This window comes from Argentina silus (assembly GCF_951799395.1).
Source record: "Argentina silus genome assembly, chromosome: 10".
In the NCBI taxonomy this organism is placed as follows: Eukaryota; Metazoa; Chordata; class Actinopteri; order Argentiniformes; family Argentinidae; genus Argentina; species Argentina silus.
This window is the reverse complement of record NC_139664.1, coordinates 23,027,907-23,052,892: the sequence shown is the minus strand read 5'-3', so window position 1 is coordinate 23,052,892 and position 24,986 is coordinate 23,027,907. Positions and strand designations below refer to the sequence as shown.

Here is a 24,986-nt window from a genome sequence, read left to right as displayed (position 1 = left end):
TGGAGGAGAAATGGCACTGCACATCAGCCTAAAAACACCATACCAACAGTGAAGTTTGGAGGTGGGAACATCATGGTGTGGGGCTGCTTTTCAGCAAATGGTACTGGCAAACTTCACATAATTGAAGGAAGGATGAATGGGCAAATTTACCGAGACATTCTTGACCAAAATCTGCTGCCATCTACCAGGATGATGAAGATGAAACGAGGGTGGACATTTCAGCAAGACAATGATCCCAAACACACAGCCAAGGAAACTCTCAATTGGTTTCAAAGAAAGAAAATAAAGCGCTAGAATGGCCCAGCCAATCACCTGACTTAAATCCCATTGAAAATCTATGGAAAGAACTGAAGATCAAGATTCATAGAAGAGGCCCACGGAACCTTTAAGATTTGAAGACTGTTTGTGTGGAAGAATGGGCCAGAATCACACCAGAGCAATGCATGCGACTAGTTTCTCCATACAGGAGGCGTCTTGAAGCTGTCATTACCAACAAAGGCTTTTGTACAAAGTATTAAATAAATATCAGTAAGCGTGTTCAATACTTTTTCCCTGTGTCATTTCACATTATTACACATAATGTAATTTCTGAACTTATTTGTTTTGGTTTCTTTGTATGTATGGATTACTTGGGTTGTTCCCAACATCTGGTGAAAATGTCATGTCAATAGTACCTTTGGAAATATATTTACTGAGAAAAATTGTGACGTGTTCAATACTTATTTCACCCGCTGTACATACATTTATGCATTCGGAAAGTATTCAGACCCCTTCACTTTTTCCACATTATGTTATGTTACAGCCTTATTCTAAAATGGATTAAATTAATTTTTTCCTCATCAATATACACACAATACCCAATAATGACAAAGCGAAAACAGGTTTTTAGAAAATGTTGCTAATTTATTAAAAATAAAAATATCACATTTATTAAAAATAGAAATATCACATTTACATAAGTGTTCAGACCCTTTACTGAGTACTTTGTTGAAGCACCTTTGGCAGCGATTACAGCCTCAAGTATGATGCTACAAGCTTGGCACACCCGTATTTGGGGAGTTTCTCCCATTCTTCTCTGCAGATCCTTTCAAGCTCTGTCAGGTTGGATGGGGAACGTCTGGCTGGGCCACTCAAGGACATTCAGAGATTTGTCCCGAAGCCGAACTTCAGAGGGGGGATTCGGCGCTTAAATCATGGCAGGCTCCCTTATGGACGAGCGGGGATGGCGGTGTCACGTGGGTACCGGTGGATTCCTGATGGGGCACCCTGGATTGGGGGGCTGGCTCCATCTAGTGTCCTCAGGCTAGAAGTGTTCGGGGAAGCTGAGAGCTCAGCTCAGGGGATGATTCAGGATGGATTTAAGAGGAGGTTGTTGAGCCAGAGGGGGGAGAGGAAGATGGTGATGTCAGTGTCTCTCCTGTGGACCTCCCTGGGACGTTTCCCGCTCCCGCTCCGCTCTCTGAGGAGGGGCAGGTGGGGTCAGGGGTGTCGGATGGGGGGGTACCTACGGAGGCTGTGGCTACGGAGGCTACGGAGTAATATGTCGTAGGGCTCCTTTGTGACCTGGAGTACCCGCTGCTGGATGTTGATGCTGAGAGTATGTACTACTACCTACTGAAACATAATCTGCCAAAACATACTATATACTACTGATGGTATGTGCTAGAGCCCTGCGCGGGACTCTTTTCTTCATCCCGCTCCCGCCCGCTCTCACTGAATTTCTGACCATTACCGCCCGCGACCGCAGGGTGCGTGTTACACTCCCGCCCGCTCCCGCAGTGTGTATGTCCACTCCCGCCCGTGTCCTCAAAACTCTGAGAATTTCTGACCGCACAATAATAGAGATGCATTGATTTTGTGTCTTCTCCCGTCCCGCAGGAGAAAACACGTAATTTTATAGGCTAGCCTAGACTACATCCCGATCCCGCAGTGTTTTTTTAGCCGCCCGTTCCCGCCCGCAGCAAAGTTCAAACCGCCCGCTCCCGCGAGATCTGCGTTTGGTCCCGCGGGACCCGGCGGGACCCAATCCCAATGCAGCCCTCAAGTATGTGCTACGAACACATTGAAATATAACCAGCAAAAAAGCACACTATATGTTATACTGATATGCTAAAGTATAACCAGCAAAATATATTATATACTACAAGTGATATGTGCTGCTAAGGTACTGAATGTCTAATGGCAAGAAATACTATTCAGACATAAAACTGATCAAATAACTTGGGGTTGATTTGTGTTGAAAGGAGGTTTTGCCTGTTTTATGATTTGAAGGATAAAACGAATCTGTCTAACTATGTGTAACAAATAAAGTTGAAATGTAATTGTGGGGAGACATGCAGCGTTCGGCCTGTAGAGGGAGCTACAGGACCGTGGCCGGGGGACAAGGCTTTGTTGCGCAGCTGGTGCGAATGAAGCCTCGTTTAACGAAATGGTTAAGATGTGTGTGCCTCTGCTTTCAGTAGGTGGGCTGGGAACGGCGGAGTAGGAGGAGAAAGGTTAAGAGAAGAACGGCAACTTTCCAGGTGCCAGGTGTTTGAACGGCTGGAAAGCCAAAAGACTGAAAAGTCTCCAGCGATATACAAAATAAACGGACAATTTCCTTACGTACGGAGCCTCTAAAGTTATTACAAGTTCGACAGACTAGGGGCAGCCAGATCGGGACTTATTTTCCTAATTTTACTTATAATGTCTATCAGTATTTGATTTTATTTCCTTGAACCTTTTGGTAAGTCCTTTTACTCTAATCTATTTACTTTCACTTTATTTTCTTTGATTTCTTTGATTTTCCTTTTTTATCACGTGGGTTTACTTTAATTACTTTGGATCTTCTATTTTTATTATTTTTTCCCTTAAACCTTTCTTTTTGTCGGAGAATGGGAATCCCTCGGCTGAGGGTGTGGTGAGCGACTAGAATCACTTTTCGATATCTTTTCTTTCTTTTTACTTGGAGATCGAGAACCATCGGAGTCCTTCGACTGAGGAGGCAGTGATGGAACAGAGTGTGAGAACGGGAGAAGCCTCTGTATTTAAATATTCCCTTTGTCCTCAACAGGGTGAGTCTGTTCAACACTAACCTATTGTTATCTTCTTGAATCCTAGTAGGGTAAGACCCTTTAGGCAGAGGATTTAACCCATTAGTTGGAGGGCTAGTCCGGGGCTCCTGTATAGGGTCAATTACCGGGAGACAGTGCTTAGGGTCATTGGAAGGTGAACCTTCACCCCAGTCTGAGGTCCTGAGTGCTCTGGAGCAGGTTTTCATCAAGGATCTCTATGTACTTTGCTCCGTTCATCTTTCCCTCGATCCTGATGGGTCTCCCAGTCCCTGCTGCTGAAAAACATCCCCGCAGCATGATGCTGCCACCACCATGCTTCACCGCAGGGATGGTATTGGCCAGGTGATGAGCAGTGTCTGGTTTCCTCCAGACATGACGCTTGGCATTCAGGCCAAAGAGTTCAATCTTGGTTTCATCAGACCACAGAATCTTGTTTCTCATGGTCTGAGAGCCCTTTAAGTGCTTTTTGGCAAACTCCAAGTGGGCTGTCATGTGCTTTTTTACTGAGGAGTGGCTTCCGTCTGACCATAAAGGCCTGATTGGTGGAGTGCTGCAGAGATGGTTGTCATTCTGGAAGGTTCTCCTATCTCCACAGAGGAACTCTGGAGCTCTATCAGGTTCTTGATCACCTCTCTGACGATGGCCCTTCTCCCCCTATTGCTCAGTTTAGCCAGGCAGCCAGCTCTAGGAAGAGTCTTGGTTCCAAACTTCTTCCATTTAAGAATGATGCAGGCTTCTGTGTTCTTGGGGGGCCTTCAATACTGCAGAAATGTTTTTTGTACCCTTCCCCAGGTCTGTGTCTCGACACAATTCTGTCTCAGAGGTCTACAGACAATTCCTTCGACCCCATGGCCTGGTTTTTGCTCTGACATGCACTGTCAACTGTGGGACCTTATATAGACAGGTGTGTGCTGTTTTAAATGATGTCCAATCAATTGAATTTACCACAGGTGGACTCCAATCAAGTCATAGAAACATCTCAAGGATGATCAATGGAAAAAGGATGCACCTGAGCTCAATTTCGAGTGTCATAGCAAAGGGTCTGAATACTTATGTAAATGTCATATTTCAGTTTTTTATTTTTAATAAATTAGCAAACATTTCTAAAAACCTGTTTTGGCTTTGTCATTAGGGGGTATTGTGTGTAGATTGATGGGGAAAAAGTTTTTTCGGAACTTTCCGAATGCACTATATATCGGTGTTATATTAGGCTATGCTCTACCATTATGGTCTATATGTGATCTAATAATGTCTCAGAGTCTATCTAGTCCATGATCATAGTCTTGTAGGGCTGAGGCCGGTCATCCCATTGATAATAAGTCCAAGAAGTCCCTTAGCCAGGTATCTTTGCTTAGGCAGGCAGGTTGGCACACTTTCCAATTCATAAGGATTGTTCATTTCACTGATAGAAAAGCCAATGCTATGACATGTTGTGTGGCACGAGATTGGATAATATCCACCCTACTTCCTAGCAGGCAAACTACAGGACTCGGAATGCATACATTAAATATTACAAACAACATATCAATTACCTCAGTCCAAAATCTTTTAATATCAGGACAGTTCCAAAACAGATGCATTAGTGTACCAACCTCACCGCAGCCATGCCAACACAAATCTGGCAGACTTTGGTCGTCTTTTTCAGTAGGCCCTGTGCAGGACCTTAATTTGAATAATTTTATTCAATTTACACATTGTGATATTGAATGTGTTTTTCCAGATTGCATCCCACTGAGCTGCGGTGAGAGATACACCTCTGTTCCCAGCGTAACTGATTAGGGGTGTTGCTGTTCGGGGAGGACAGGCCAACCAGCTTATATAAGGCAGAGACCGTTCAACTCCCAACAGCAACATCCCTCAGTTTGTTGTATAACACGTCCTACAGTGACCATAAACTACATCTCCCACAATGCATGTCAAATTTGTGACCCGCGAAATGACGGGATCCTGCCGCTAGATCGCATATCGGCGTTTGACTAAACCGGTGATGGATATGAAAAAGATCTACAAATAATCCCAACATGTCCAAGAAGAGAAAAGTCGATGCAGAGGGAAGGCAATTTAATGAAAGGTGGGAAGGCGAATACATGTTTTTGCTTCAAGGAGAAAAACCGATATGTCTTCTGTGTTACGAGGCAGTGTCGGTGATGAAGGAGTACAATTTACGTCGGCATTTTGACACGAAACACGGAGCTAAGTATGCAAAATTAAGCCTCCAAGAAAAACATAAAATGATCCAAGAATTAAAAGGCAGACTGCAATCGCAGCAGAATTTGTTCACAAAAGCTACAGCCAAGAGTGATGCAGCAGTGAAAGCTGTTGGTTATTCACTTGAAAAGTTTGATCTTTGATTGATGGAGTAATGTGGGTTTCTTAACCTGATAAATTAAAGGGATTTATGTTATAATAACAGTGCAATGTGCTTACATATATTTTTACATTTATGTAAATGCATGTACAATATTTGTACACTTGAATAAATAATAATCAAATGCAGACAGTTATTTGTCACAATATGTTAAGGAGAAGTAACATGTATACAATACAGTCTTACAGTTACAACCGGCCCTTTGAGGGCAACCATGATGCTGATGTGGCCCGGGGTATTGATGTCCTACATCAATACCCTTCGAAGATATGCACTTCAACATTGGCTTAAGCTGTAGATAAGGTAGAATAGCTTTATCATTTAGGCCAAAGTCTGCTACCAGTTCCATGAATGGTATAATCCCTATGACACTTACATCTGCCCTACCTGATTGATGTTTTGGTGTTGCCAGGCACCTTTGGCCAGTGTGTCTCCCAACTGCGGTAAACAAGGGATTGTTCCATATTGGACAGAGTGTTTTTGCGACATTAAAATAGATAACTCACTACTTGAGTTTTCTTGTACAGTGCAACTTGGGGTAGTACCATAATGATGATATGGAGATTGAGTTGTTACATTTTGTTACAATTTTCTCCTCAAGCCAATCCCACCTTCCTGCTATTCGCCCATTTGTGTAGCCCCAAGACAGCGGGTATCTTGCATTGTATGTAATAGAAAAAAACATCTGGGACACCCAATCCACCCTTAGTTCTTGCCATGGACAGTTTTTTTATTCTTAATTCTAGGTTTCTTATCTTTCCATAAGAATCCAGAAAATATACTTTTCATCTCTTTAAACCAATACTGTGGGAGCTGAAGTCATATACAGTAGCTGATATACTATAAGATAATCTAGGGAGTATGTTCATTCTTTATCACCTATGCTCTTCCCCACAATGATATTGGTAAGGCTGTCCATCTCTTCATATTGTCCATAATAGTTTTTAGGAGACCTGGTCCATTTGCATCAAATATATCAATGATGTAATTGTATAGCAGAATAAGGAGTGGGGACAGTGTATTCTGGAAACATCTGTAGAATTCTATACTATAACCATCATCACCTGGGGTTTTACCAGTTGAGAGGACACTAATGGCAGAATTCATTTCGGTCTCCAGAACAGGTGCCACCATTGACTTTGTCATTTCCCTGTCTTTATTGTCTTTAAATGTCTTTATTACATGTAGGACATTCAGAATTATACAATTCAGAGTAAAACTCTCTAAAAGTTGAGTTAATTTTTTTTCCCCCACATACCAAGGATCTGTTACGATTGATTGTTTTTGGATTTTGGATTTTCCAGCTGTTAAGTTTAAATGCTAACATCTTGCCAGTTTTGACTCAACGTACTTAATCAAAACAAGGCAAATGTGGTCTCCTCATGCAAAATAGCTTGGAGGTCTGATTTTACAGTCAGTAAATAATTGTGAATAATTATTTGTGTCCAGCATATGTTATGTTTCTAAAATCTTAAATTCAGCCAACAGATTGTTTTTCCATCTGAAGCATTTATTTTTTTTACTTTTAACTTATGATCCATCATAACAGAGGGAATGGAGTTTAAATTGGTAATAGTTATATAAATAAATTCACCATCTCTTCATAGAGAATCATTGAGTCTCCATTGTCTAGTTCGGTGGGTATTGACAGAAAGAGATAATTATACTATGCATTTGAGAGTCGATCACATTTTCTATGAGAGATCTTGATAACAGAAGATAGTCTATTCGTGAATATGAATTATGGGCCTTAGAGTAAAATGTATATTCAAAAGAGTCAGGTTTGACTAAGCGCCATATGTCAATGCCAATAAGCTCCACAGTTCTCTGAGAGCAGCCGATAGAGCTGCATCTGCTGGGAGGGCACAACCAGAGCGGTCTACTGTGGGATCCTTGACCAGATTAAAGTCTCCTCCCATCAGAATGGGGCCTTCAGCAAACTTGGATAACAGTGGGCTAATGGGAGATAGGAACACAGTTTGTGCAGAATTAGGAGCATAGATGTTTACAAGACTATATTTTTAATTTTGTAAAAAAACCTGACACTATGATATATATATATATATAGATAGATAGATATAGATATAGATATACAGTATATAGATATATATAGATACTGTATATCCATCTCTCATCCATCCATCTATAGTGACAATGAGCCTCGTGGGGTACAGTAGGCCGTATCGTAGGTCTGTGTCACAAAGTTTCTTCTTGATGCTGCTGTTGGAGCTCCACGGGGAAATCTTGGTACACATGGGACTCTCAAAGATTTCAATTAATCTCTGGTACCACTCTACTCGGCAACACTTCTAGAATGCAGATCAGGTGAATTTGAGTCTAAAGCGATGTCTCAGCAAATGTTGACAGCTCTTTAATCCGACCATACAGCTCAAAGTGCCTTATATGGTATAAAATCTCCTTTGCTTTGAGGAGACTGCTGATATTTCCAAAGTACATATAGCATGACGGGAAATGGCTATTTCTTAAAGTAGTTATTTGAACAATTGATTCCTGACTGTGGGGGGACATGCAGCGTTCGGCCTGTAGAGGGTGCTACAGGACCGTGGCCAAGGTGCGGAAGCGAGGCTTTGTCGCACACTTAAGAACCTTGCTACTTTGGCTCCCAACGTTAGACACAGAGGCGGACTTGATATTTATGGTGCCGGAAAACACCGTTTATTTTACGATTGTCTGTCAGGACCTGGTTGACTTTTCAGTCCCCGCTTTCCAGCCGTCCTTTCCAAAGCAGAGGCACACACATCTTAAAAACCATTTCGTTAACGAGGCTTCATTCGCAACAGGTGTGCGACAAAGCCTCGCTTCCGCACCTTGGCCACGGTCCTGTAGCACCCTCTACAGGCCGAACGCTGCATGTCCCCCCACACTGACTAAATCTGATATTCAAACAGCAAGTAGGGAGCAAATCTGTCATCTTTTGTGAATTTGGAGTCAGATCAAACTTGTTCACTAACTATTCTACACTCCCTGGTCGTTCTAAGATTTGGGACCTCACTTCAGTGCACAAAACCGTGGGTACATACGTAACCTTAATGTTTTACTTGGTACACCAGGAGCATATTAGTCCAGAAGTGCAAGGCACTTCTTCTGGCTGTTAGAGGCTGGCCGTTGCCTTGAACATTTCTTCCCACGTATCATGTGGGACTGACACTTTACAAAAGTTGAATGTTTGCATAACAAAAGGCTAGGATAGGTACAGGTGGCAACTAATAGAGAGCCCCTCACAGAGTCATCTTCCTGACTTTGCTCCCCAGGCAACAAGTCCAAATTCAAAAATTATTTCAAATACACATACAACACTACAGTGGCAGGTCCCTGGGGGGAGGGCCTTGATTGCAAAGCTTTTTGCATATCATTTACATATGTTCACATATACCATGAAAAACATCTAACATTACATTTGTTGTTTCATATTTGCCCACCCTACACCATCATGGTTACTACAACTTAGCCTACAAATGAAAGTTTACAACATAGGTTAACAGAGGAAAGGTAAATTGGAGTCATCAAGGTGACAGTGACACATCTACAATATTGCCTTGCACTCTTGCATCCAGCTGATATCAGCCACATACAGCATCATCACTTTGCTCGTTGTATAATTCTTTCTTGCATCAACATGCTCTCCTCCTCTCACCTTTGCCCTTGACGCACAACCTGCTGTCTGTTATCAGGCACAAAAACTTCTCCAAGCCAAACCTACCACAACCGCTATACAGCCTACATCATTGTTGCCAGATTAACCTTAGTTAAGAAACTAGAACTAACAAGTTAGTAAAACTACAATTCCAATCCAAGTAGCTAATGTACAATCAGGGAAAGCAACATTAAGCAGTTTAGCAGTAGTTTGTAAGGGCAGGGTCTTGGCAGGTACACACACTGACTGCCTATGCATCTTAAGTAATGATTCAGCATGGTTCTTTAGTGACATGTTCGAGGGGAAATATTAATTCTAATGAATGTTAGAGACACAAGCAAAAACAAGAACACATGCTTTTAAAGAGGGATGTAAAGATTCATTGATTAATCAAACTGATTTATCAACTAATGCTTTAGTTGATAACTTATTTTTTTAATAAATGAATCTGATTTACAGTGCTTTGCAAAAGTATTCACCGCTTGCACAATTCTCACTGTTGTTGCTTCAGAGCCTGAAGTAAAAATATATTACATTAGGAGTCAGGCTTAGTTTGTGTGTGTTTTTTGTTTTGTTTTTTTAAACATGCCACCAATCATGGTTTTGCAACAATAGTGGCAAATGATAATAGTAATATTGATTCAGAATAAAGTGTCTCTTTAAAGGTCCAGTAAGTCATTTTCACCCAAAGTACTACATGCATGTACTGACTTTAATAGAAGAGAATCCTTGAGTAACGACATGAATTACATATGATTGCAAATCTGTGACACAGCAAGTTTGTTGGTTAGCGATTGCAGAAACTTCATGAAGTGCCAGTGAAAGTGCCAGTGAAAGCTAACAACAGGCAGAACATAGCATTCAGGCAAGAGGAGCAGAGGACAGGTCCGTAGGAGATTTATTCAATGTGAAGAAAGTGTCTACGTATATTGAAAAGGCTGTTTTCACATACGTAGACACTGGTACAGTGGAGATAATGAATATGAGCTGCTGTCTGAAGAAATGCAGAAGACAATCTGAGAGAATGGGGATTATAGCAACTAGGGGCAGTATTAGTATTTCATGATATCTCATTCCACACAAACTACATTTTCAATTTTAAGATGGAAAAACAACTTATTGAACCTTTAACCTGACCATTTCATCCTATGTATTTTACAAACAATGTGACACTCATGAAAGGTAAGGCTTGGTGATCCATGGTAATTCCTTTGAACTAGTATAAAATGATTTCCTGATTAAAAAAAAACTAAAACCGATCAAATGACATAATAAAACTATTTGCATCTTTAGCTCTTTGGTAAACCCATCATGTCCTTAAATCACCACAGACAAGTGGTATGGTGATAAGGGTACATTGTTTTTCCTGTTGTTTCCTGGGTATGCATCGATGGTAATACACTCCCTATGACATCAGACTTGTCACCAGGGATGTGTTCAGTAGGACCAAAACAAACACAAACAAACCGTTGTAAACTAAAAGCAAAATTGAGCTTTATTGATGGACAAGTTCAGGTAGTAACTGCATCCTCCGCTCATGTTTGATGCCTACTGAGCACATCCCTGGCCTGATATGGTCTCCCCCCCGGACACTATCCTTGTGACTGAAGTTTAGTTGTCCTAGATTTTCTCCACGTAGTTCCCGGGAAACATGCCTTCCTTCTCTCGCAGACGGCCGTACCACCAGCCTGAAGGATCTGAAGAGAGGGTGGACGAGAACAGACATCATACGGTGTGAAGTACATACTGGAAACAACAGTGAAGAAGGCATAAAACACATGTAACTTAACACACAGAACTGTTAAGACATTTTCTTAAAAAAGGTGACTAGCATAGCAAATTGCCCACCTTTAATGCTCATTTAGTTTTTTGAACATTAGTTAAAGTTTATGTTTAGCTACTGTCTATGTTTGTCATAAGACTTGTGTTTTTCTGGCAGTGCAGAAACAACTTCTAGCCTACCTCCTAGGTACTTTTGCAAATCTAAAAGAATTGTATAGGTATAGGCACAGCCCTTTTAGGACAGCTGTGCTATTTCCTATTTTTACCATTTGAGTAAAACTTGCATAACCTATGGCAGTGACAGCAGAGGGCGCACATCACATAAGGGGAGAATAAACAGAGGGAACCCAGCTCCACAAATAATTAAAAGAAAGTATTATCTGATCTTTAATTTCTCGATCCACTGTTATTGAAATCTAGACATGTCATACTAACAGACTTTCATTTATATGTAGGACCAGATTGCAAAAACTGCAAGCACTAGGCTAAGTGATAGCACCTTTTACCAATTTCTGACGAAATGGAAAGGAGTCTGATTGGCAGTTATATTAATAATTTTAGAAACAATTTTTTTAGGTAAAGCTTCCTTGGACCCTGTTCATTCTCTCCTTACCCTCATGTGTGCCCCTGCTGGTACAAAATATTATGTTTTGGACTAGTGGGAGTTCTCATGTATAAGCAATGGTGAAAATTCCTCCCATCCTGTAAAAGAGCCAGGTGGAGTTACTACCTTGATTGCGCCAAATTCCCCCCCCCCCAACAATAAAGCTAAACTATTTCTAGTACATCTACTGTGGCAGCTGAATCCACACCTTCAGTGAGGATTTCAATGACATCCTCTGGATTGAAGCTCAACTCATCCGTGTCCTGGGCATCATAGGCATACAATGCTCGGCATTGTGGGGAGCGAGGTTTGGGCTTGGGGGCAGGCTTTGGACGACCTGCTCCTGGGGGTGGCTTGTACTCCTTTGATTGTCTACGGTGAAGGCTGAAGGAAAGAGTTGAGATGAGAGGAGAGAGCTATTACAGAGAACTATTGTTGGTCAGACCTGCGGGTTTCCACTGTTAAGGCCGGGGCAAAGGAAAGCCTGCTGCTAGCCCCTTGGAATGAGATGGTGCCCAAGTTTGACAGATTCCATTGCCAAATACTATTCAGACCCCTTCACTTTTTCCACATTTTCTTGGATTTCTTGGATTAAATTAAAATAATTTGCCATCAATACCCCAGAATGACAAAGCGAAAACATGTTTTTAGAAATTTCAGTAAATTTATTAAAATTGAAATACCTCATGTACATAAGTATTCAGACCCTTTACTATGACACTCTTAAAATTAGCTAAAATGCTAAAATGTCATCAACAAATCACTCAATAAGTTGAATTGAGTCCATCTTAATGCAATAGTTCATGTAATTTTGGAATTACTATCTTTGTTTTTATAGGGTCTCTGATTTGCATAGGAATCAATTACACACTGAGTGCCAATGGCCCCTGGTGTGAGCATTGATTACTTTGTCACAATGCCATAAATGTAAATGTAAATGTTTGGATCAGGTTGTCATTACAAACTGAGCAAATGGAGAGGAACAAAACTGCTCAGGAATGCGACCCTGAGGCCTGGGGAGACTTAAGGTGAATGGTGGAGAGGAAAAAGCATAGTCGATGGGACAACATCATGTCAGTCACTCTACAAAATTGGTCTATACAACCGAATGGCCAAAGAGAATCCCTTAATGAAAAAGATCACTCTCATATCCATAATTGTGTTTGCAACAATGAATTCAAGTGATACAGCAAAGAAAATGGCTGGAAATGTGTTTATTTGGTTTTACTATAAAGCATTAAGTTTGGTGCTAATCCAGCACATGCAATGCAGTTTCCGCACCATCTCTCGTGTGAAGAATAGTGGTAGCTGCATCAAGTTATGGGTATGTTTGTCAGGATCAAGAGAAAATTATGAAATTTGCTGAGTTGGTAGTAACATCCTAATCTACATAGTGTGGATTTGATTCCTATGCAAATCAGAGGCCCTATAAAAACAAAGATATTAAGTCCAAAATTACATGAACTATTATCCTTGCAAGATGTACTCAATTCAAATTATTGAGTGATTTCTTGATGACATCTTTGCATTTTAGCTAATTTTAATTTGAAAAAAAAACTAATTTTAAGAGTGTCATAGCAGAGGGTCTGAATACTTATGTACATGCGGTATTTCTGTATTTCAATTTTAATAAATTTACTGAAATTTCTAAAAACCTGTTCTCGCTTTGTCATCCTTGGGTATTGTGTGTGGATTGATGGCAAATTCTTTTAATTCAATCAATTTTAAATTGAGTGTATAACACAACAAAATATGGAAAAAGTGAAGGGGTCTGAATACTTTCCAAAGGCACTATAGATGGATCTATTGTATACATCCCATACGGTTAGACTATGTTCAAAGTATGAAAACATCTGACAAACAAAATTTGGCAGTGAACGCTCTCTCGCTGCCCCCAAATTGATGAGGTTTTTCTTCCTCAAACTCAAATCTTGGGCTTAAAAAAAAAAAAGCTGCTGTCAAACTAATGTACTGCTACAAAACATAAACCAATGGCAGTTTAAAAAAAAAAAAAAAAAAAAAGTAATGTGCAAAAGTGTAAATGTATACTTGAAAACATCCCCAGCATTTTGTATTTTGTTTGGCCCGAGTCATCTCATGTACTCACCCGGCCACTCCCTGGTCCGGTACCTTCATGAAGCCCATGTCAGTGTGGTTGTTGTGGGAGCGGCTGGTGGGCTGTCGGGCCCCCTGGTACCTGGGCAGGCTGGGCTGGTCCATACTGGCCTGCTGGCGGAGCATAGACCCTCTGGACGCAGGCGCTCTGCCTCGCTGGCGATCGCCTCCACCACCACCTCCACCCCTCGGGGAACCTGGGACACAGAGAGGAACATGTTCACATTCAGGGATATCCGGTCCAGAAGGCTCAAATGCTTTTGAAGCGAAAAATGTTTATGCTAGAGGCTTGTATTTGTGATTCCATATTGGTACACAGGACAGTGATGAGTTTTCACCACGTGAGGGTCCAGAGCTTGGAGTCTGGTTGGCCATGTAGCGACTTTTCCTATGGTCCCTGCGAGTCGGCCCTGAGGAGACAGGAACACACAGGTATGACGTATTATAATAACCAGGGAATTCAATGAGAAAAGATGTGCAGTGATGCTAGAACTACCCATTAATCCATTTATTAAAAGCATCACCCAAATATGATAAGGAAGAATTGGAGAGGGAGGCATTTTTGGATAATTCAAAGTAAATTACTCTCAAAGCTCAATATGAGGAACTCTCTTCCTAAACATCTTAACACGGCTTAAACAGTCTTTTTATGACCAAGGTAAAAAAAACAGCAAATTGCTGGCTTGGTGTATTAAGAAGTTAAATTCTGACAGATCCCGTTGAGGAACCTAGAGACACAGAACAAGACTTGTTGCTAATCTCAGAGGCAGTCAGATTTATAGCTCAAAACCAAAATATTTCCACTGGTACAATGATGTTTTGACTAAAATATTGTAAAACAAAAATGCATAAAATGTTCAGTTTTGAGGGTTAGATGAATAAATGGAATACATGCATAAAACAATTTGCACAGACTGTGACTTTTCTTAGGTATGATAACACAAAATAACCCTTTAAGACTAAAATTGTATTGTGATGCTGTAATGGAAATTGCATTGAACTGAAACCAAACTGCTGTGGACATGGTTGTGGGTGAGGTTGACACGAGACTCACTGGAGTTCTTGGGTAAGCCCGGTCCGATGCTGACAATCAGGACCTTGCTGCTAGGCTTCAGGACCACCTCGTCTCCTTGACCCACCTGGAACTGGATTTGCCTGGAGCCGGCTGCCCCAAATGGACCCCAACCCCCCTTCTTCACCTTAAACTCCAGTCTGGACCACAGAGAGGGAAGGTGGTGGGTGGGGGGGGGGGGGGGGGGAGAGAAAGACAGTGAGAAAGATAAAGAGAAAATGGGGGAGAGAGAGACTGGGTAATGCAGTGAGAAGGAGCTGGGCAAGACGGAGAATCCTTGGAAAAAAAGCTAGCCATTGTCAAATCTGATTACATTTCCCCAGTCACCAAAGGTTATGAAAGGCTCAACACAGAGGGTCCTTCTACTGGTGTACTGACAACAGACAATGTAAGGTATGAGAAAGTTAAGAAGATTCGGTGAACTATCCTTTTAAATGTTTATAATATGGACCTCATGGGAACGTTAGCGGTGTATGGGGATCGGGATACAGACAGGGAGAATAAAGACACTCAAGGCCGTTTGACTGACAGGTTGTTGAACTTGAGCACCAGCTTCCTCTGGGTCTTCTCTTCGTAGCGTTTGTAGAGCAGGCTGAGGAACTCGCTCTTGAAGATGCTCTGGAGGACGCTGTCATATCGCTCCTCATGGACAATGAAGAAATCATCCTGCAGAGTGCTGTGGGAGAGAATTGGTAACCCTTCATTTCTTTTGCCCGATTTTAAGCAGGTACTTACTAAGACAGTACTGGGTAATTGTGTTATTACTGGATAATTGCATATTAATACACTTGTTGGTTCTGTTAGATTCACAGACTCAAGCACCAATATGTGATATATAGTATTTAGTATATATAAATATATATGTATATACAGTATTTAGTAATATATGCATATATTTAGTATACATAGTTACCAATTGTGCAAGTACAAGAAAGTACCCATTGTTACCACATAGGTTAGTAGTAAACACCAGCTGAAACAGGGCTGGAAAGGGTCTTTGTTTTAGAAGAATGAGGCATGAGGATAACAATATGTTGTTCCAACTTAACATTGTTACTACTTTAGTCACAATGCATTGGTATGTTGTTACATGGTGATCTAGGCCTGCGCCTAACCAACCCTTATCTGCTAGGCAGTCCTGTGAATCTGTTGGAACAGTCAGCATGCTCATGGTCAGGCCACTCACTGCTTGAGGGCATTCATTATTATGTGGGTACTTCCTTCCTACATGAGCACTGTACAGAAAAAAGACATGACACAGGGATGAGAAAAAAAAGAGAAGGATTGATATAATGGACGAAACGGGGTGGGTGGGATGGTGATAGGAGGCGGAGGGTATATGTACTGTGTTCGCATCTTTTTCATACTGGCATACCTGAGAGAGACAGACTGAATCTTCTCCAGCTCTATGTGTCTCTTCAGAACCTCCTGTATCTGTCCCTTGTCCGGACCCTGCTTCACCTTCTCTCGACCAATCAGGTACAGGAACTTAGGGGTCAGGATGAGGTCGCGTTTCACAGACTGCCAGAGAAGAGAGAGTGAGGCCCTATTTAAATATTCTTAAAATGCATCCTTCCCTGAAGAAAGAGCATCCTTCCCTGAAGAAAAAGCAAAACAATGGAAAAATAGTGCCCTGCATAAGTAATGGGGCAGTGAAGCATTTTTTCTTCTTTTGGCTCTATAGTGCAAACGTTTGGGTTAAAGTAGAGATTCTCAGCTTTTATTTGATGGTATGTGTGTACATATTGGTTTCACTATTTAGAAATGACAACACTTTTTATACATAGTCCCACCATTTCAGGACACCGAAAGTAATGGGACAATTGGCTTGACAGCGGTTTCTGTTTAATTTGGTGTGTTCCGTCACATCATTTGTGCAGGCATAAGACAGCTGTCAATGTCTAGTATTGATTCTAGACTTGGTGTTTGTATTTGGAGTCTGCTTATTGGGGTCCATCAACAGGACCAAAGAAGTTTCAATGAAAGTCAAGAAAGCCATTATTAGAAAGAACTTTACTGCAAGGTGCAAATCACTAGTTATCCCCAAAAAGGATGGTCAGGTTACACAGTTTGCTAAAATGTACCTAAATAGCCTGCAGACATCTGGAAAACGATCTTGTGGACAGATGAGGCAAATATTATTATGTACCAGAGTGACTGCAAGGAAAGTTTGGAGAACTTTATCTGCCCAAGATTTACAGCATATGTGAAACATGGTGGAGGGGGTGCTATGTTTTGGCCATGTATAGCTGCCACTAGAACTGGTTAACTTGATTGATGATGTAACTGCTGACAGCAGCAGCAGAATGTATTCTGAAGTGTACAAAAACATCTTGTCTACTCAAGTACAACCAAATGCCTAAAAATTCATTGGATGGCGCTTCATCATAAAGTAAGACAATGACCCAAAACATACTGCCAATAAGTGGAAAGTTCTAGAGTGGCCAAGTCAATCTCCAGATTTAAATCCGACTGAACAAGCATTTCATTTGCTGAAGTGGGGACTTACGGCAAAACGTCCTCAAAACAAACAACAACTGAAGTTGGCTGCAGTACAGGCCTGGCAGAGCATCAACAGAGAAGATACAGAGCGTCTGGTGTGTCAATGGGTCGCAGACTTCAGGCAGTTATTGCATGCAAAGGATTGTTGACCAAATACTAAACATAAGTGCTTAATTTTTACATTATATTAATCTGTCCTATTACTTTTGGTGCCCTGAAATAGGGGGACTATGTATACAACGTGCTGTAATTTCTGAATGGTGAAACCAACAAAAATACCCTTAAATAAAAGCTGACAATCTATACTTAACCTCCTTGTAACTGTTAGATTAAAAATCCAAACTTTTGGAGTGTAGAGCCAAAAGAAGAAACAATGCTTCACTGTGCAGGGCACTGTATATCAGGTCAACTTGCTGCCCCAATCTCACTGAATGTGACCAACAATCCAATTTCAATGTCCTAGACTCTTACCCTGAACCTGCGGTCATATTTGACAACGACGTCTGCAAAGTCGATCCTCTCACGGCGGCCCACAAATTGACGGATCTCGGGATGGTTGTCGGTGCCTATGTAGTCGCCCACAAAGTTGCGGTTGAGGCTGTTTTTCCGACGTTCCTTCTTGTTCAACAGGATGTCAGAGGCTATAGGACAAAGGAAGTGTATGCTTTCACTACTTTGCAATTTTGAATAACGTGTTTGAATTCAGGAGCAGACTGGCAATGAAAGAGGTATTGAGCCATTCTTGGAGGACAAATAGATAACAAACTTCAAATGAGGGTCATCAAAGACAATAAAGCCATTAAATGTATTAAGTTTGTCCTCTGTTGTGGCTGAATATTTCTCCCATTTCCAGAGGCAAATTGGACACACTCCATGATGCAGTGCTGAGCTTATGGGTTCACACACAGACAATATCTCATACAAAATGTTTAAAAAGTACAAATATAATGCAAAACATACAAACATAGATAAAATTGCCCAAATTCTGTCAACAAATCTGATGTAATATGATCTACAAATGCAGATTGAACTGTTCTAATGCTAAAGTGTTGTATTGAAATTATTGGATACCTACACAAAGCAATACTTTTATTCATAACTTTGGAAAGAGGTTTGTCACTGCTTTCGTATTTATTCACACATCATGACATTTGTTTGCAAATGTAAGAGCATTTTTGAAAAATAAAACGTTGCCTCTCTATTGGGGCCCAGACTAAAGACGATAAGCAGTTGATTGTTTGAAACAGTTGTGTTAGTGCTGGGCTGAACGAGTGCCTGCACATTCAGTAGCTCTCCAAGACTGAAGCTGCAGATGCCTAATCCAAGATGTACCTCTTAAATGGATTAGGGTCTCTCTGGTTGAAAACAAAGGACTTCACTTGATGATATTGATGATTATGATGATGATCCTACCTTCTTCCCTCATGCGGACGTACTTGCGGACAGCGATATGCTTGCGCCAGGCCTTCTGAATGACCCGAGCGTAGCCGTTGTACTTCCTCTCTCTCATCTCCTCCAGCAAGAACAACTATAAGCAGGAAAATATAAGCCATTTTGTCCATTGGTAAAAGCGAACACTAATGACACTTCAGATTTGGGTAGTATTTAAAGGAGCCTGAGAAACTCTACCTGACCTGTCACATTATCAACATGTCATTCAAAGCTTATCCTCCCACTGCATGATACCCCAGACAGTTAGCAACATACTTTCAAAATGTTTTTATATGTGCTTATATGTTTGGAATCCTCCTATAAACATCGTTAAAAGAGAAGTTTATTTTGACTATGGTGAAAGTATTGTATTATTATGGGTCTGCAACTTGTGTATCAACATGTTGTTTGCGAGGGCACTGTCATCCTCTTGGTGCTGGGGGATGGAACTATAAGAGAAAAAACAAGTCAAGAGTTCCTTGGGTCCTTACCGTTAGTATAGATACCTCTGTGACTGATTAAAAGACCTGTGTAGACACGAGTTACGCAACCCATAATACACAACCCATAATATTTAGAATGTTATGGTTTTAATGTCACTGCATAGGTGGAAGGAAAACTGTCGGGACTGTGAAATACATGCAGGGGGGCCTTGAGAATAAGCTTTGAATTACATGTTAATGATGTGAAAGGTATGTTGTTATATACTGTAGTCATTTGGTAACAGCTCCATTACTTTTTATTTGCAAAGCAATTTTGAGGCAATAACTACATTTGTGTAACAACAAAATACATTGTAGTTACTACAATCATCACAGTGTTATTACACAGGTAAAAGAGCAACTCAAAGGTATGACCACTATTTACAGAAAGAACAGAAAGATTGTAAAACACTGTTGATGGTAGATTCAGCAAAATGACATTACCACCGGAAGTGCAATGACTCCAGAGATGTTTCAGCTTCACCAAAGCAAAGCATGTTTCACTCTTTAGCAGTTCCATAGGCGCACAAGGACAGCAATGCAGTGTGAAAGCCTAAAAGGCAGGTGGGTGAATTATTTGTCTCTGGCGGTGCCAAAGCAGTATGTGCCAAGACCACCTGCTTTTCCACAGTCACTTTGGGGCTTCAACAGCATGTACTCTGGGCCTCTTCGGTGCTTAAAACTCTATCCCCTTAGTCCACATTAAGCCAGATGGAAATAGGGTCTAGGGGCGTGTTTCTTAACACAAAGGTATTTTTGTTGGCTAGTTAACATGGTGGGTCAGTGCATAATCCAATCAAATTAATTTCTATAGTGATTTTTACAAATAAAATGATGAAGTGCTAAAAAGTTATTTTTTCCAAGTTTGCCACCTCACAAACCGCAGAATGTAAAGAAACCGGGGTGAGTTGGAAGCCCAACTGTGGAAATTCACACAGGCTTGTTCCAATAGGCTTGAGGCATAGGGTTTTGAGCGCATGCTCTGGCTCTACTACCAGCTAAAACACTGACCGACTCAGGGGCCTTGATGAAGATCTTGGTCTTGCCCAGCTGGTACTGGTCCTGGTCCATGTTGACAGAGTGCAGGAGGTGGAGGACCCCCTGCTTCTCCTCCCCCCTCCACTGGGGCCACGTCTCCCGGGTCAGGATGGCATACCTGGGCCGGGCATGGAGCATACACACGACTCTGTTACTAAGCAACAAGTTCCACACACAGTAAACAAGTAGATAGCTCTTAAACCTTGTGACTTCACATCAATGGTTTGACCTGCCAATGTAAACAAATTCATGACTGAAACATTATCACTTGGCGACATACAGGTTTCAGGATCATATATTGGTTTCATACAGGTGCAGGTTTACTTTGATGAACATTCAACTTCAACATTGCATAGACGGGTGATGGGGAGCGGTGTGCGTGTCACCTTTGACCCCCAGAACGCCTCACCTGTGCAGGAACTTGGCAAAGGGCCGGCGGAAGGCGTAGCCAGCGCGGCGTACACGGATGTTCTCGCGCAGCCCCAGGTACTCCACCTGGTGCTTGGCCCGGGAGTCCTCCCAGTCCCGGGGACGCTTGGTCTCGTTGGGCTTGATACAGCGAATGTAGTGGGGGGTACACTTCATCAGAGTCTGCACCAAGTTGTTGGCTTGTTTCTGGGAAGGCAAATGTTCACACACACACACACACGCACACGCACACGCACACGCACACGCACACGCACACGCACACGCACACGCACACGCACACGCACACGCACACACACACACACACACACACACACACACACACACACACACACACACACACACACACACACCTTGTAATGTAGGGCAGATTTCAACAACAAGCATCTTTCTCCCTTTGCTCGCACAGCTATCCCTGCAGGATTGGCATTTGTACATTACATTTCTGACGGGGCTATTTGAGCAACAACAAAAAAAAGCTTGGTCATAACACAGGTTAGATAATTGCTTATACAACAACATACAATGTGTTTGCAACCATAGACAACTGTCTTACTTTGCAAATAAACGATTCAAACTATTATACTAAAACATATAGGTTATAAAATATATAGGTTATAGTTAGCTGGCTAGTTCTTTAGGTAGGTAGGTTTATTTACTCAACAAGCAACTATGTTGCTGACAACCTGACAACACCTTCAGCCCAGGCACCTGGCTTTTATTCATTCACACTCACATCAGACTGACCTACAAGCCAAATGGTAGCATAAAGGCTGGAAGTCTTTCCAGAGTACAGCCTAAGCCAATCAAATTAGCGGTTTTTTTGGAGGTGGGAGGAGCAACAAGCTGATCTCGAGATAGTTAACCCTTTGTGGAGCAGATAATATGACTTGACCAAAGACATTCAAATTTCTCAACATTTTTGGGGCACAAAACTGAGGGGGCACAGCTCCCTCGTTTTGTTTCGCTCTAATACACTTAAACATTTTGTTACCATGACATAGTAAAGTGACTTTTCAAAAATGTAATGCAACCAAAGTCTTTATAGGAGGATTCTGTCATAATATTAGTTGGTTTGGAGTATCTGCCAGGTGTTTTGGACATATTTCCAGAATGAATGGGGTCCTATGGGGCCCAAAATATGACTACTCAGTATCTAAGGAAGCTAAATATGTAAATAAAAACTGTCTGGGAAATCAAGTACAGCCACGTTCAGGGCCAAACCAGGAAACATTTTTAAAAAGGTGGAACATCCCTTTAAGCCACTCACCTGAGATTCCATTAAGTAGCCCAGGCTGCCATAGCAGCACCCAACCATGTCTGGTGTCTTACCTTGATCTTGCTGCTGGCGGTGGAGGGACGGCCCCTTTTCTCCGTCTCAATGTTCTCTGGGAAAAGGTCTTTGATGAAGGCGCTGTCCAAATAGAGAGGACAAATGTAAGACTTTGTTATTGCAAGTCAATGGAGTTGTGGTACTTGACAGACCATCTATACACATACTGTTGATATTCACTGTCCACAGCACTTACAATTCGCTGCTCTGCATCAACTCGATGATGTCGTTGAAGAGCACGTCTCTGTTCCTCTCACAGAAGCCGCTGACATCATAGGACACCTAAGAAGAGAGACACTGTCACTCATGTTAAGTCCTGGTTCGGGAATACAGCTAGTGTTTCTTGGTCTGGTAATGGGAAAAGGAACATGTCCTAGTATGGAGTGGATATTTCGTGATAATATATCATAATATGATTACGAATCAACTATTTTGGATAAGCAATTATTTCCAAGTGTGATATATGATTCTGAATGAAATAATATGGTTACAAATAGGTAGGCACTCCATATCATAGCCCCAGTTGTGAAATAAAGGAAATGTCTGTGTATTGATACAACAAGCCCACCAGGGGGCGAAAAAGCTAATAATTTTAGTTGACTTAAAATCCTAGGAGAAGCCCAGAGGTGTAGGCTGGTTGCTATATGACTGAGTTGACTACACAGCAGATGGACCTTTGTTGGGAATTTAAGGAGAAGGACAGCTGGAGGTCCTTTGAGTTACACCGGTTAGGCCCATGTCCAGGTCTCGCGTGTTGTCCTTGACACACGTTAACGTATGGTTAAAACTTACTTAATATGTTCTTTGAAACTGTTAAATTGGTTATTGTGTTGATACTCTATTCTCATTCTTGCTATGTGCATTAATGTGATGTTGTGCGCTAGATAAAGGTTCTGTAATACAGCACAACATAATCGTGACTAGGTTCTCCCTTTTTATTTCTAATGTTCACATGCATCATTAACAACACGTAGACTGAGTCATCAGCTTCGGATATTGTCCTGAGCGTAAACTCTGAAGGTTCCTGGTTCGATTCCGACCCTCGACATATCTTGCATGTCATCCCTCCTCTCTCTCACCCATCCTTCCTTTCAAGCTCTACTGTCTCTATCCCAATAAAGCAGAAATGCCCTAAAAACATATTTTAAAAAAAAAGAAAAAGATAAATGTAATGTTAACTTGTGTTGATTGGTCATGCGACCACTCATGTTCAGTTAAATCCATCATATCCATAACCGTTTGAAGTTGTACTTTGAATAAATTGATGTCTTATTCTTAACCCTTCCACTATTCTTCAAGTATTTTATTTCCAACTCTTCAGACCTGGGGTGACCAGGCCACAGAGCTCACATACAAACAACCCCACTATTTGTGAAAATTAGTAAATAGAATTTCAATTCTATCTGTTCAATGCTTCAATGCTTGCATAATTTCCCCCCTTTTTTTCATTTAGTTTGTTTTCCCTGCCCCAACCCTCCCCTCAATGGAGGACATGAAAACTAAAATAACAACCACAATTCTACTTAATATACAGCAATTCACTTGGTATGGTACAAATAATTCCCACACACTTACACACATACTGCCTGTATTGGGTTCACTAATGAATCAGCCAGTCAACTATCCATTCCATATCTTATTCCAACCTTCAGATGTCCACAGGTCAACCCACCTTTCTCAGTATATTGCCATTTTACCATTTCCTTTCACAATACATCCTTCCTATGCAAATCAGAGGACCTATAAAAACAAAGATATTAATTCCAAAATTACATGAACTATTATCCTTGCATTAAGATGGACTCAATTCAACTTATTGAGTGATTTGTTGATGACATTTTTGCATTTTAGCTAATTTTAAGAGTGTCATAGCAAAGGGTCTGAATACTTATGTACATGAGGTATTTCTGTATTTACTGAAATTTCTAAAAACGTGTTTTCGCTTTGTCATTCTGGGGTATGTGTGTGGATTGATGGCAAATTATTTTCATTTAATCCATTTTAAATTGAGTTTATAACACAACAAAATGTGGAAAAAGTGAAGGGGTCTGAATACTTTCCAAATACTTTCCAATAAGAGTTGAAATTGAACAGATTGCTGTGTACATTGTTGTTTTGTATAATAAATCATAAACCCGATGCCATGGTATTGGGATCAAGATCAAGAATCTGTTCCCAACTGTCTTGTATTTTATATGGCATAGTTGTCAAACCTTTTGACCTTAAGTGAAACTTTACGGTTTATATTAACCATTTTAAACCATTTGTGTTTTTTAATGTGTGGCAGACAGACTAATTCATTCCCTTCTCTTAAGTATTTGCCTCTTCCATTTTTGTGGCAAAGCTGCGGTGACATTTGTATGGACAATACTCCATACACTTTTGTTAGTTGCTTGTGTGACGTGATTTTACTGTCCTTGTACAATGTCATTAATATAAATAATACACTTAATACGAGCCAACTCTGTACGGCTTCATTCAAGAAGGAGGATTTCAGTAAACTACTGGATAATCAGATTGGATTAAAATATAATTTCTGTATAATTTATAATTCATATTTAATAGTTGTAGCCCTCCAAACTCCAAGTTTTTCTTCGTTTACCATTCCAAATAAATGTAAATATTATTTGCTCATATTACTTGAAAAACAGTTCTCGAGGAGTCGGTAGAGCCATGAATAGAAATGTAAACTGTGAAATAACTAGAGAATTAATTAATTAATTTCTCAATCAATGTCAGACCCCGATTAGACTTTAACTGTCCATAAAAACAAACCCTGTCAAAGCATAGGTTTCAAAACCATACATATGTTGTAAACACAACTAAAGATCATGTTTATAAACTTTATATTAATGATCCAGTGACATTTGGTTGAAATGTTGCCTTTCAATTTCTTTTGAAAGGAAAGTGGGTGAAAATATAAGGGGGAATACATAATAGAAGGCAAAACTGGATAATTTTAAACTTAGTTCCACATTCAAACATTTGGTAGGATGTTCTCCTTGAATAAAACAGCTTTTAGATAGATAGATAGATAGATAGATAGATAGATAGATAGATAGATAGAAACTTTATTTATCCCAGGGGGAAATTCAGGACAAAACAACGAGAGCTACTGGATGGAC

At 40.9% G+C, this 24,986-nt stretch overlaps 1 protein-coding gene across 1 annotated transcript in view; it reads right to left on the bottom strand.

Annotated features, from left to right (window-relative positions):
* Positions 1-5,390: 5,390 nt before the first annotated feature.
* myo1eb (myosin IEb) overlaps positions 5,391-24,986 on the bottom strand; it is a 32,768-nt gene continuing 13,172 nt past the window's right edge. The window contains exons 15-27 of the mRNA XM_083679524.1: positions 22,058-22,143; positions 21,861-21,942; positions 20,512-20,717; positions 20,076-20,220; positions 18,565-18,679; positions 17,623-17,792; positions 16,025-16,170; positions 15,179-15,325; positions 14,632-14,789; positions 13,916-13,987; positions 13,570-13,774; positions 11,671-11,846; positions 5,391-10,773 (exon numbers count right to left, since the gene is read on the bottom strand). Of these exons, the coding sequence (XP_083535650.1) occupies positions 10,697-10,773; positions 11,671-11,846; positions 13,570-13,774; positions 13,916-13,987; positions 14,632-14,789; positions 15,179-15,325; positions 16,025-16,170; positions 17,623-17,792; positions 18,565-18,679; positions 20,076-20,220; positions 20,512-20,717; positions 21,861-21,942; positions 22,058-22,143 (1,785 nt within the window). The 3' untranslated portion in view covers positions 5,391-10,696. The remainder of the gene's footprint in view (positions 10,774-11,670; positions 11,847-13,569; positions 13,775-13,915; positions 13,988-14,631; positions 14,790-15,178; positions 15,326-16,024; positions 16,171-17,622; positions 17,793-18,564; positions 18,680-20,075; positions 20,221-20,511; positions 20,718-21,860; positions 21,943-22,057; positions 22,144-24,986) is intronic.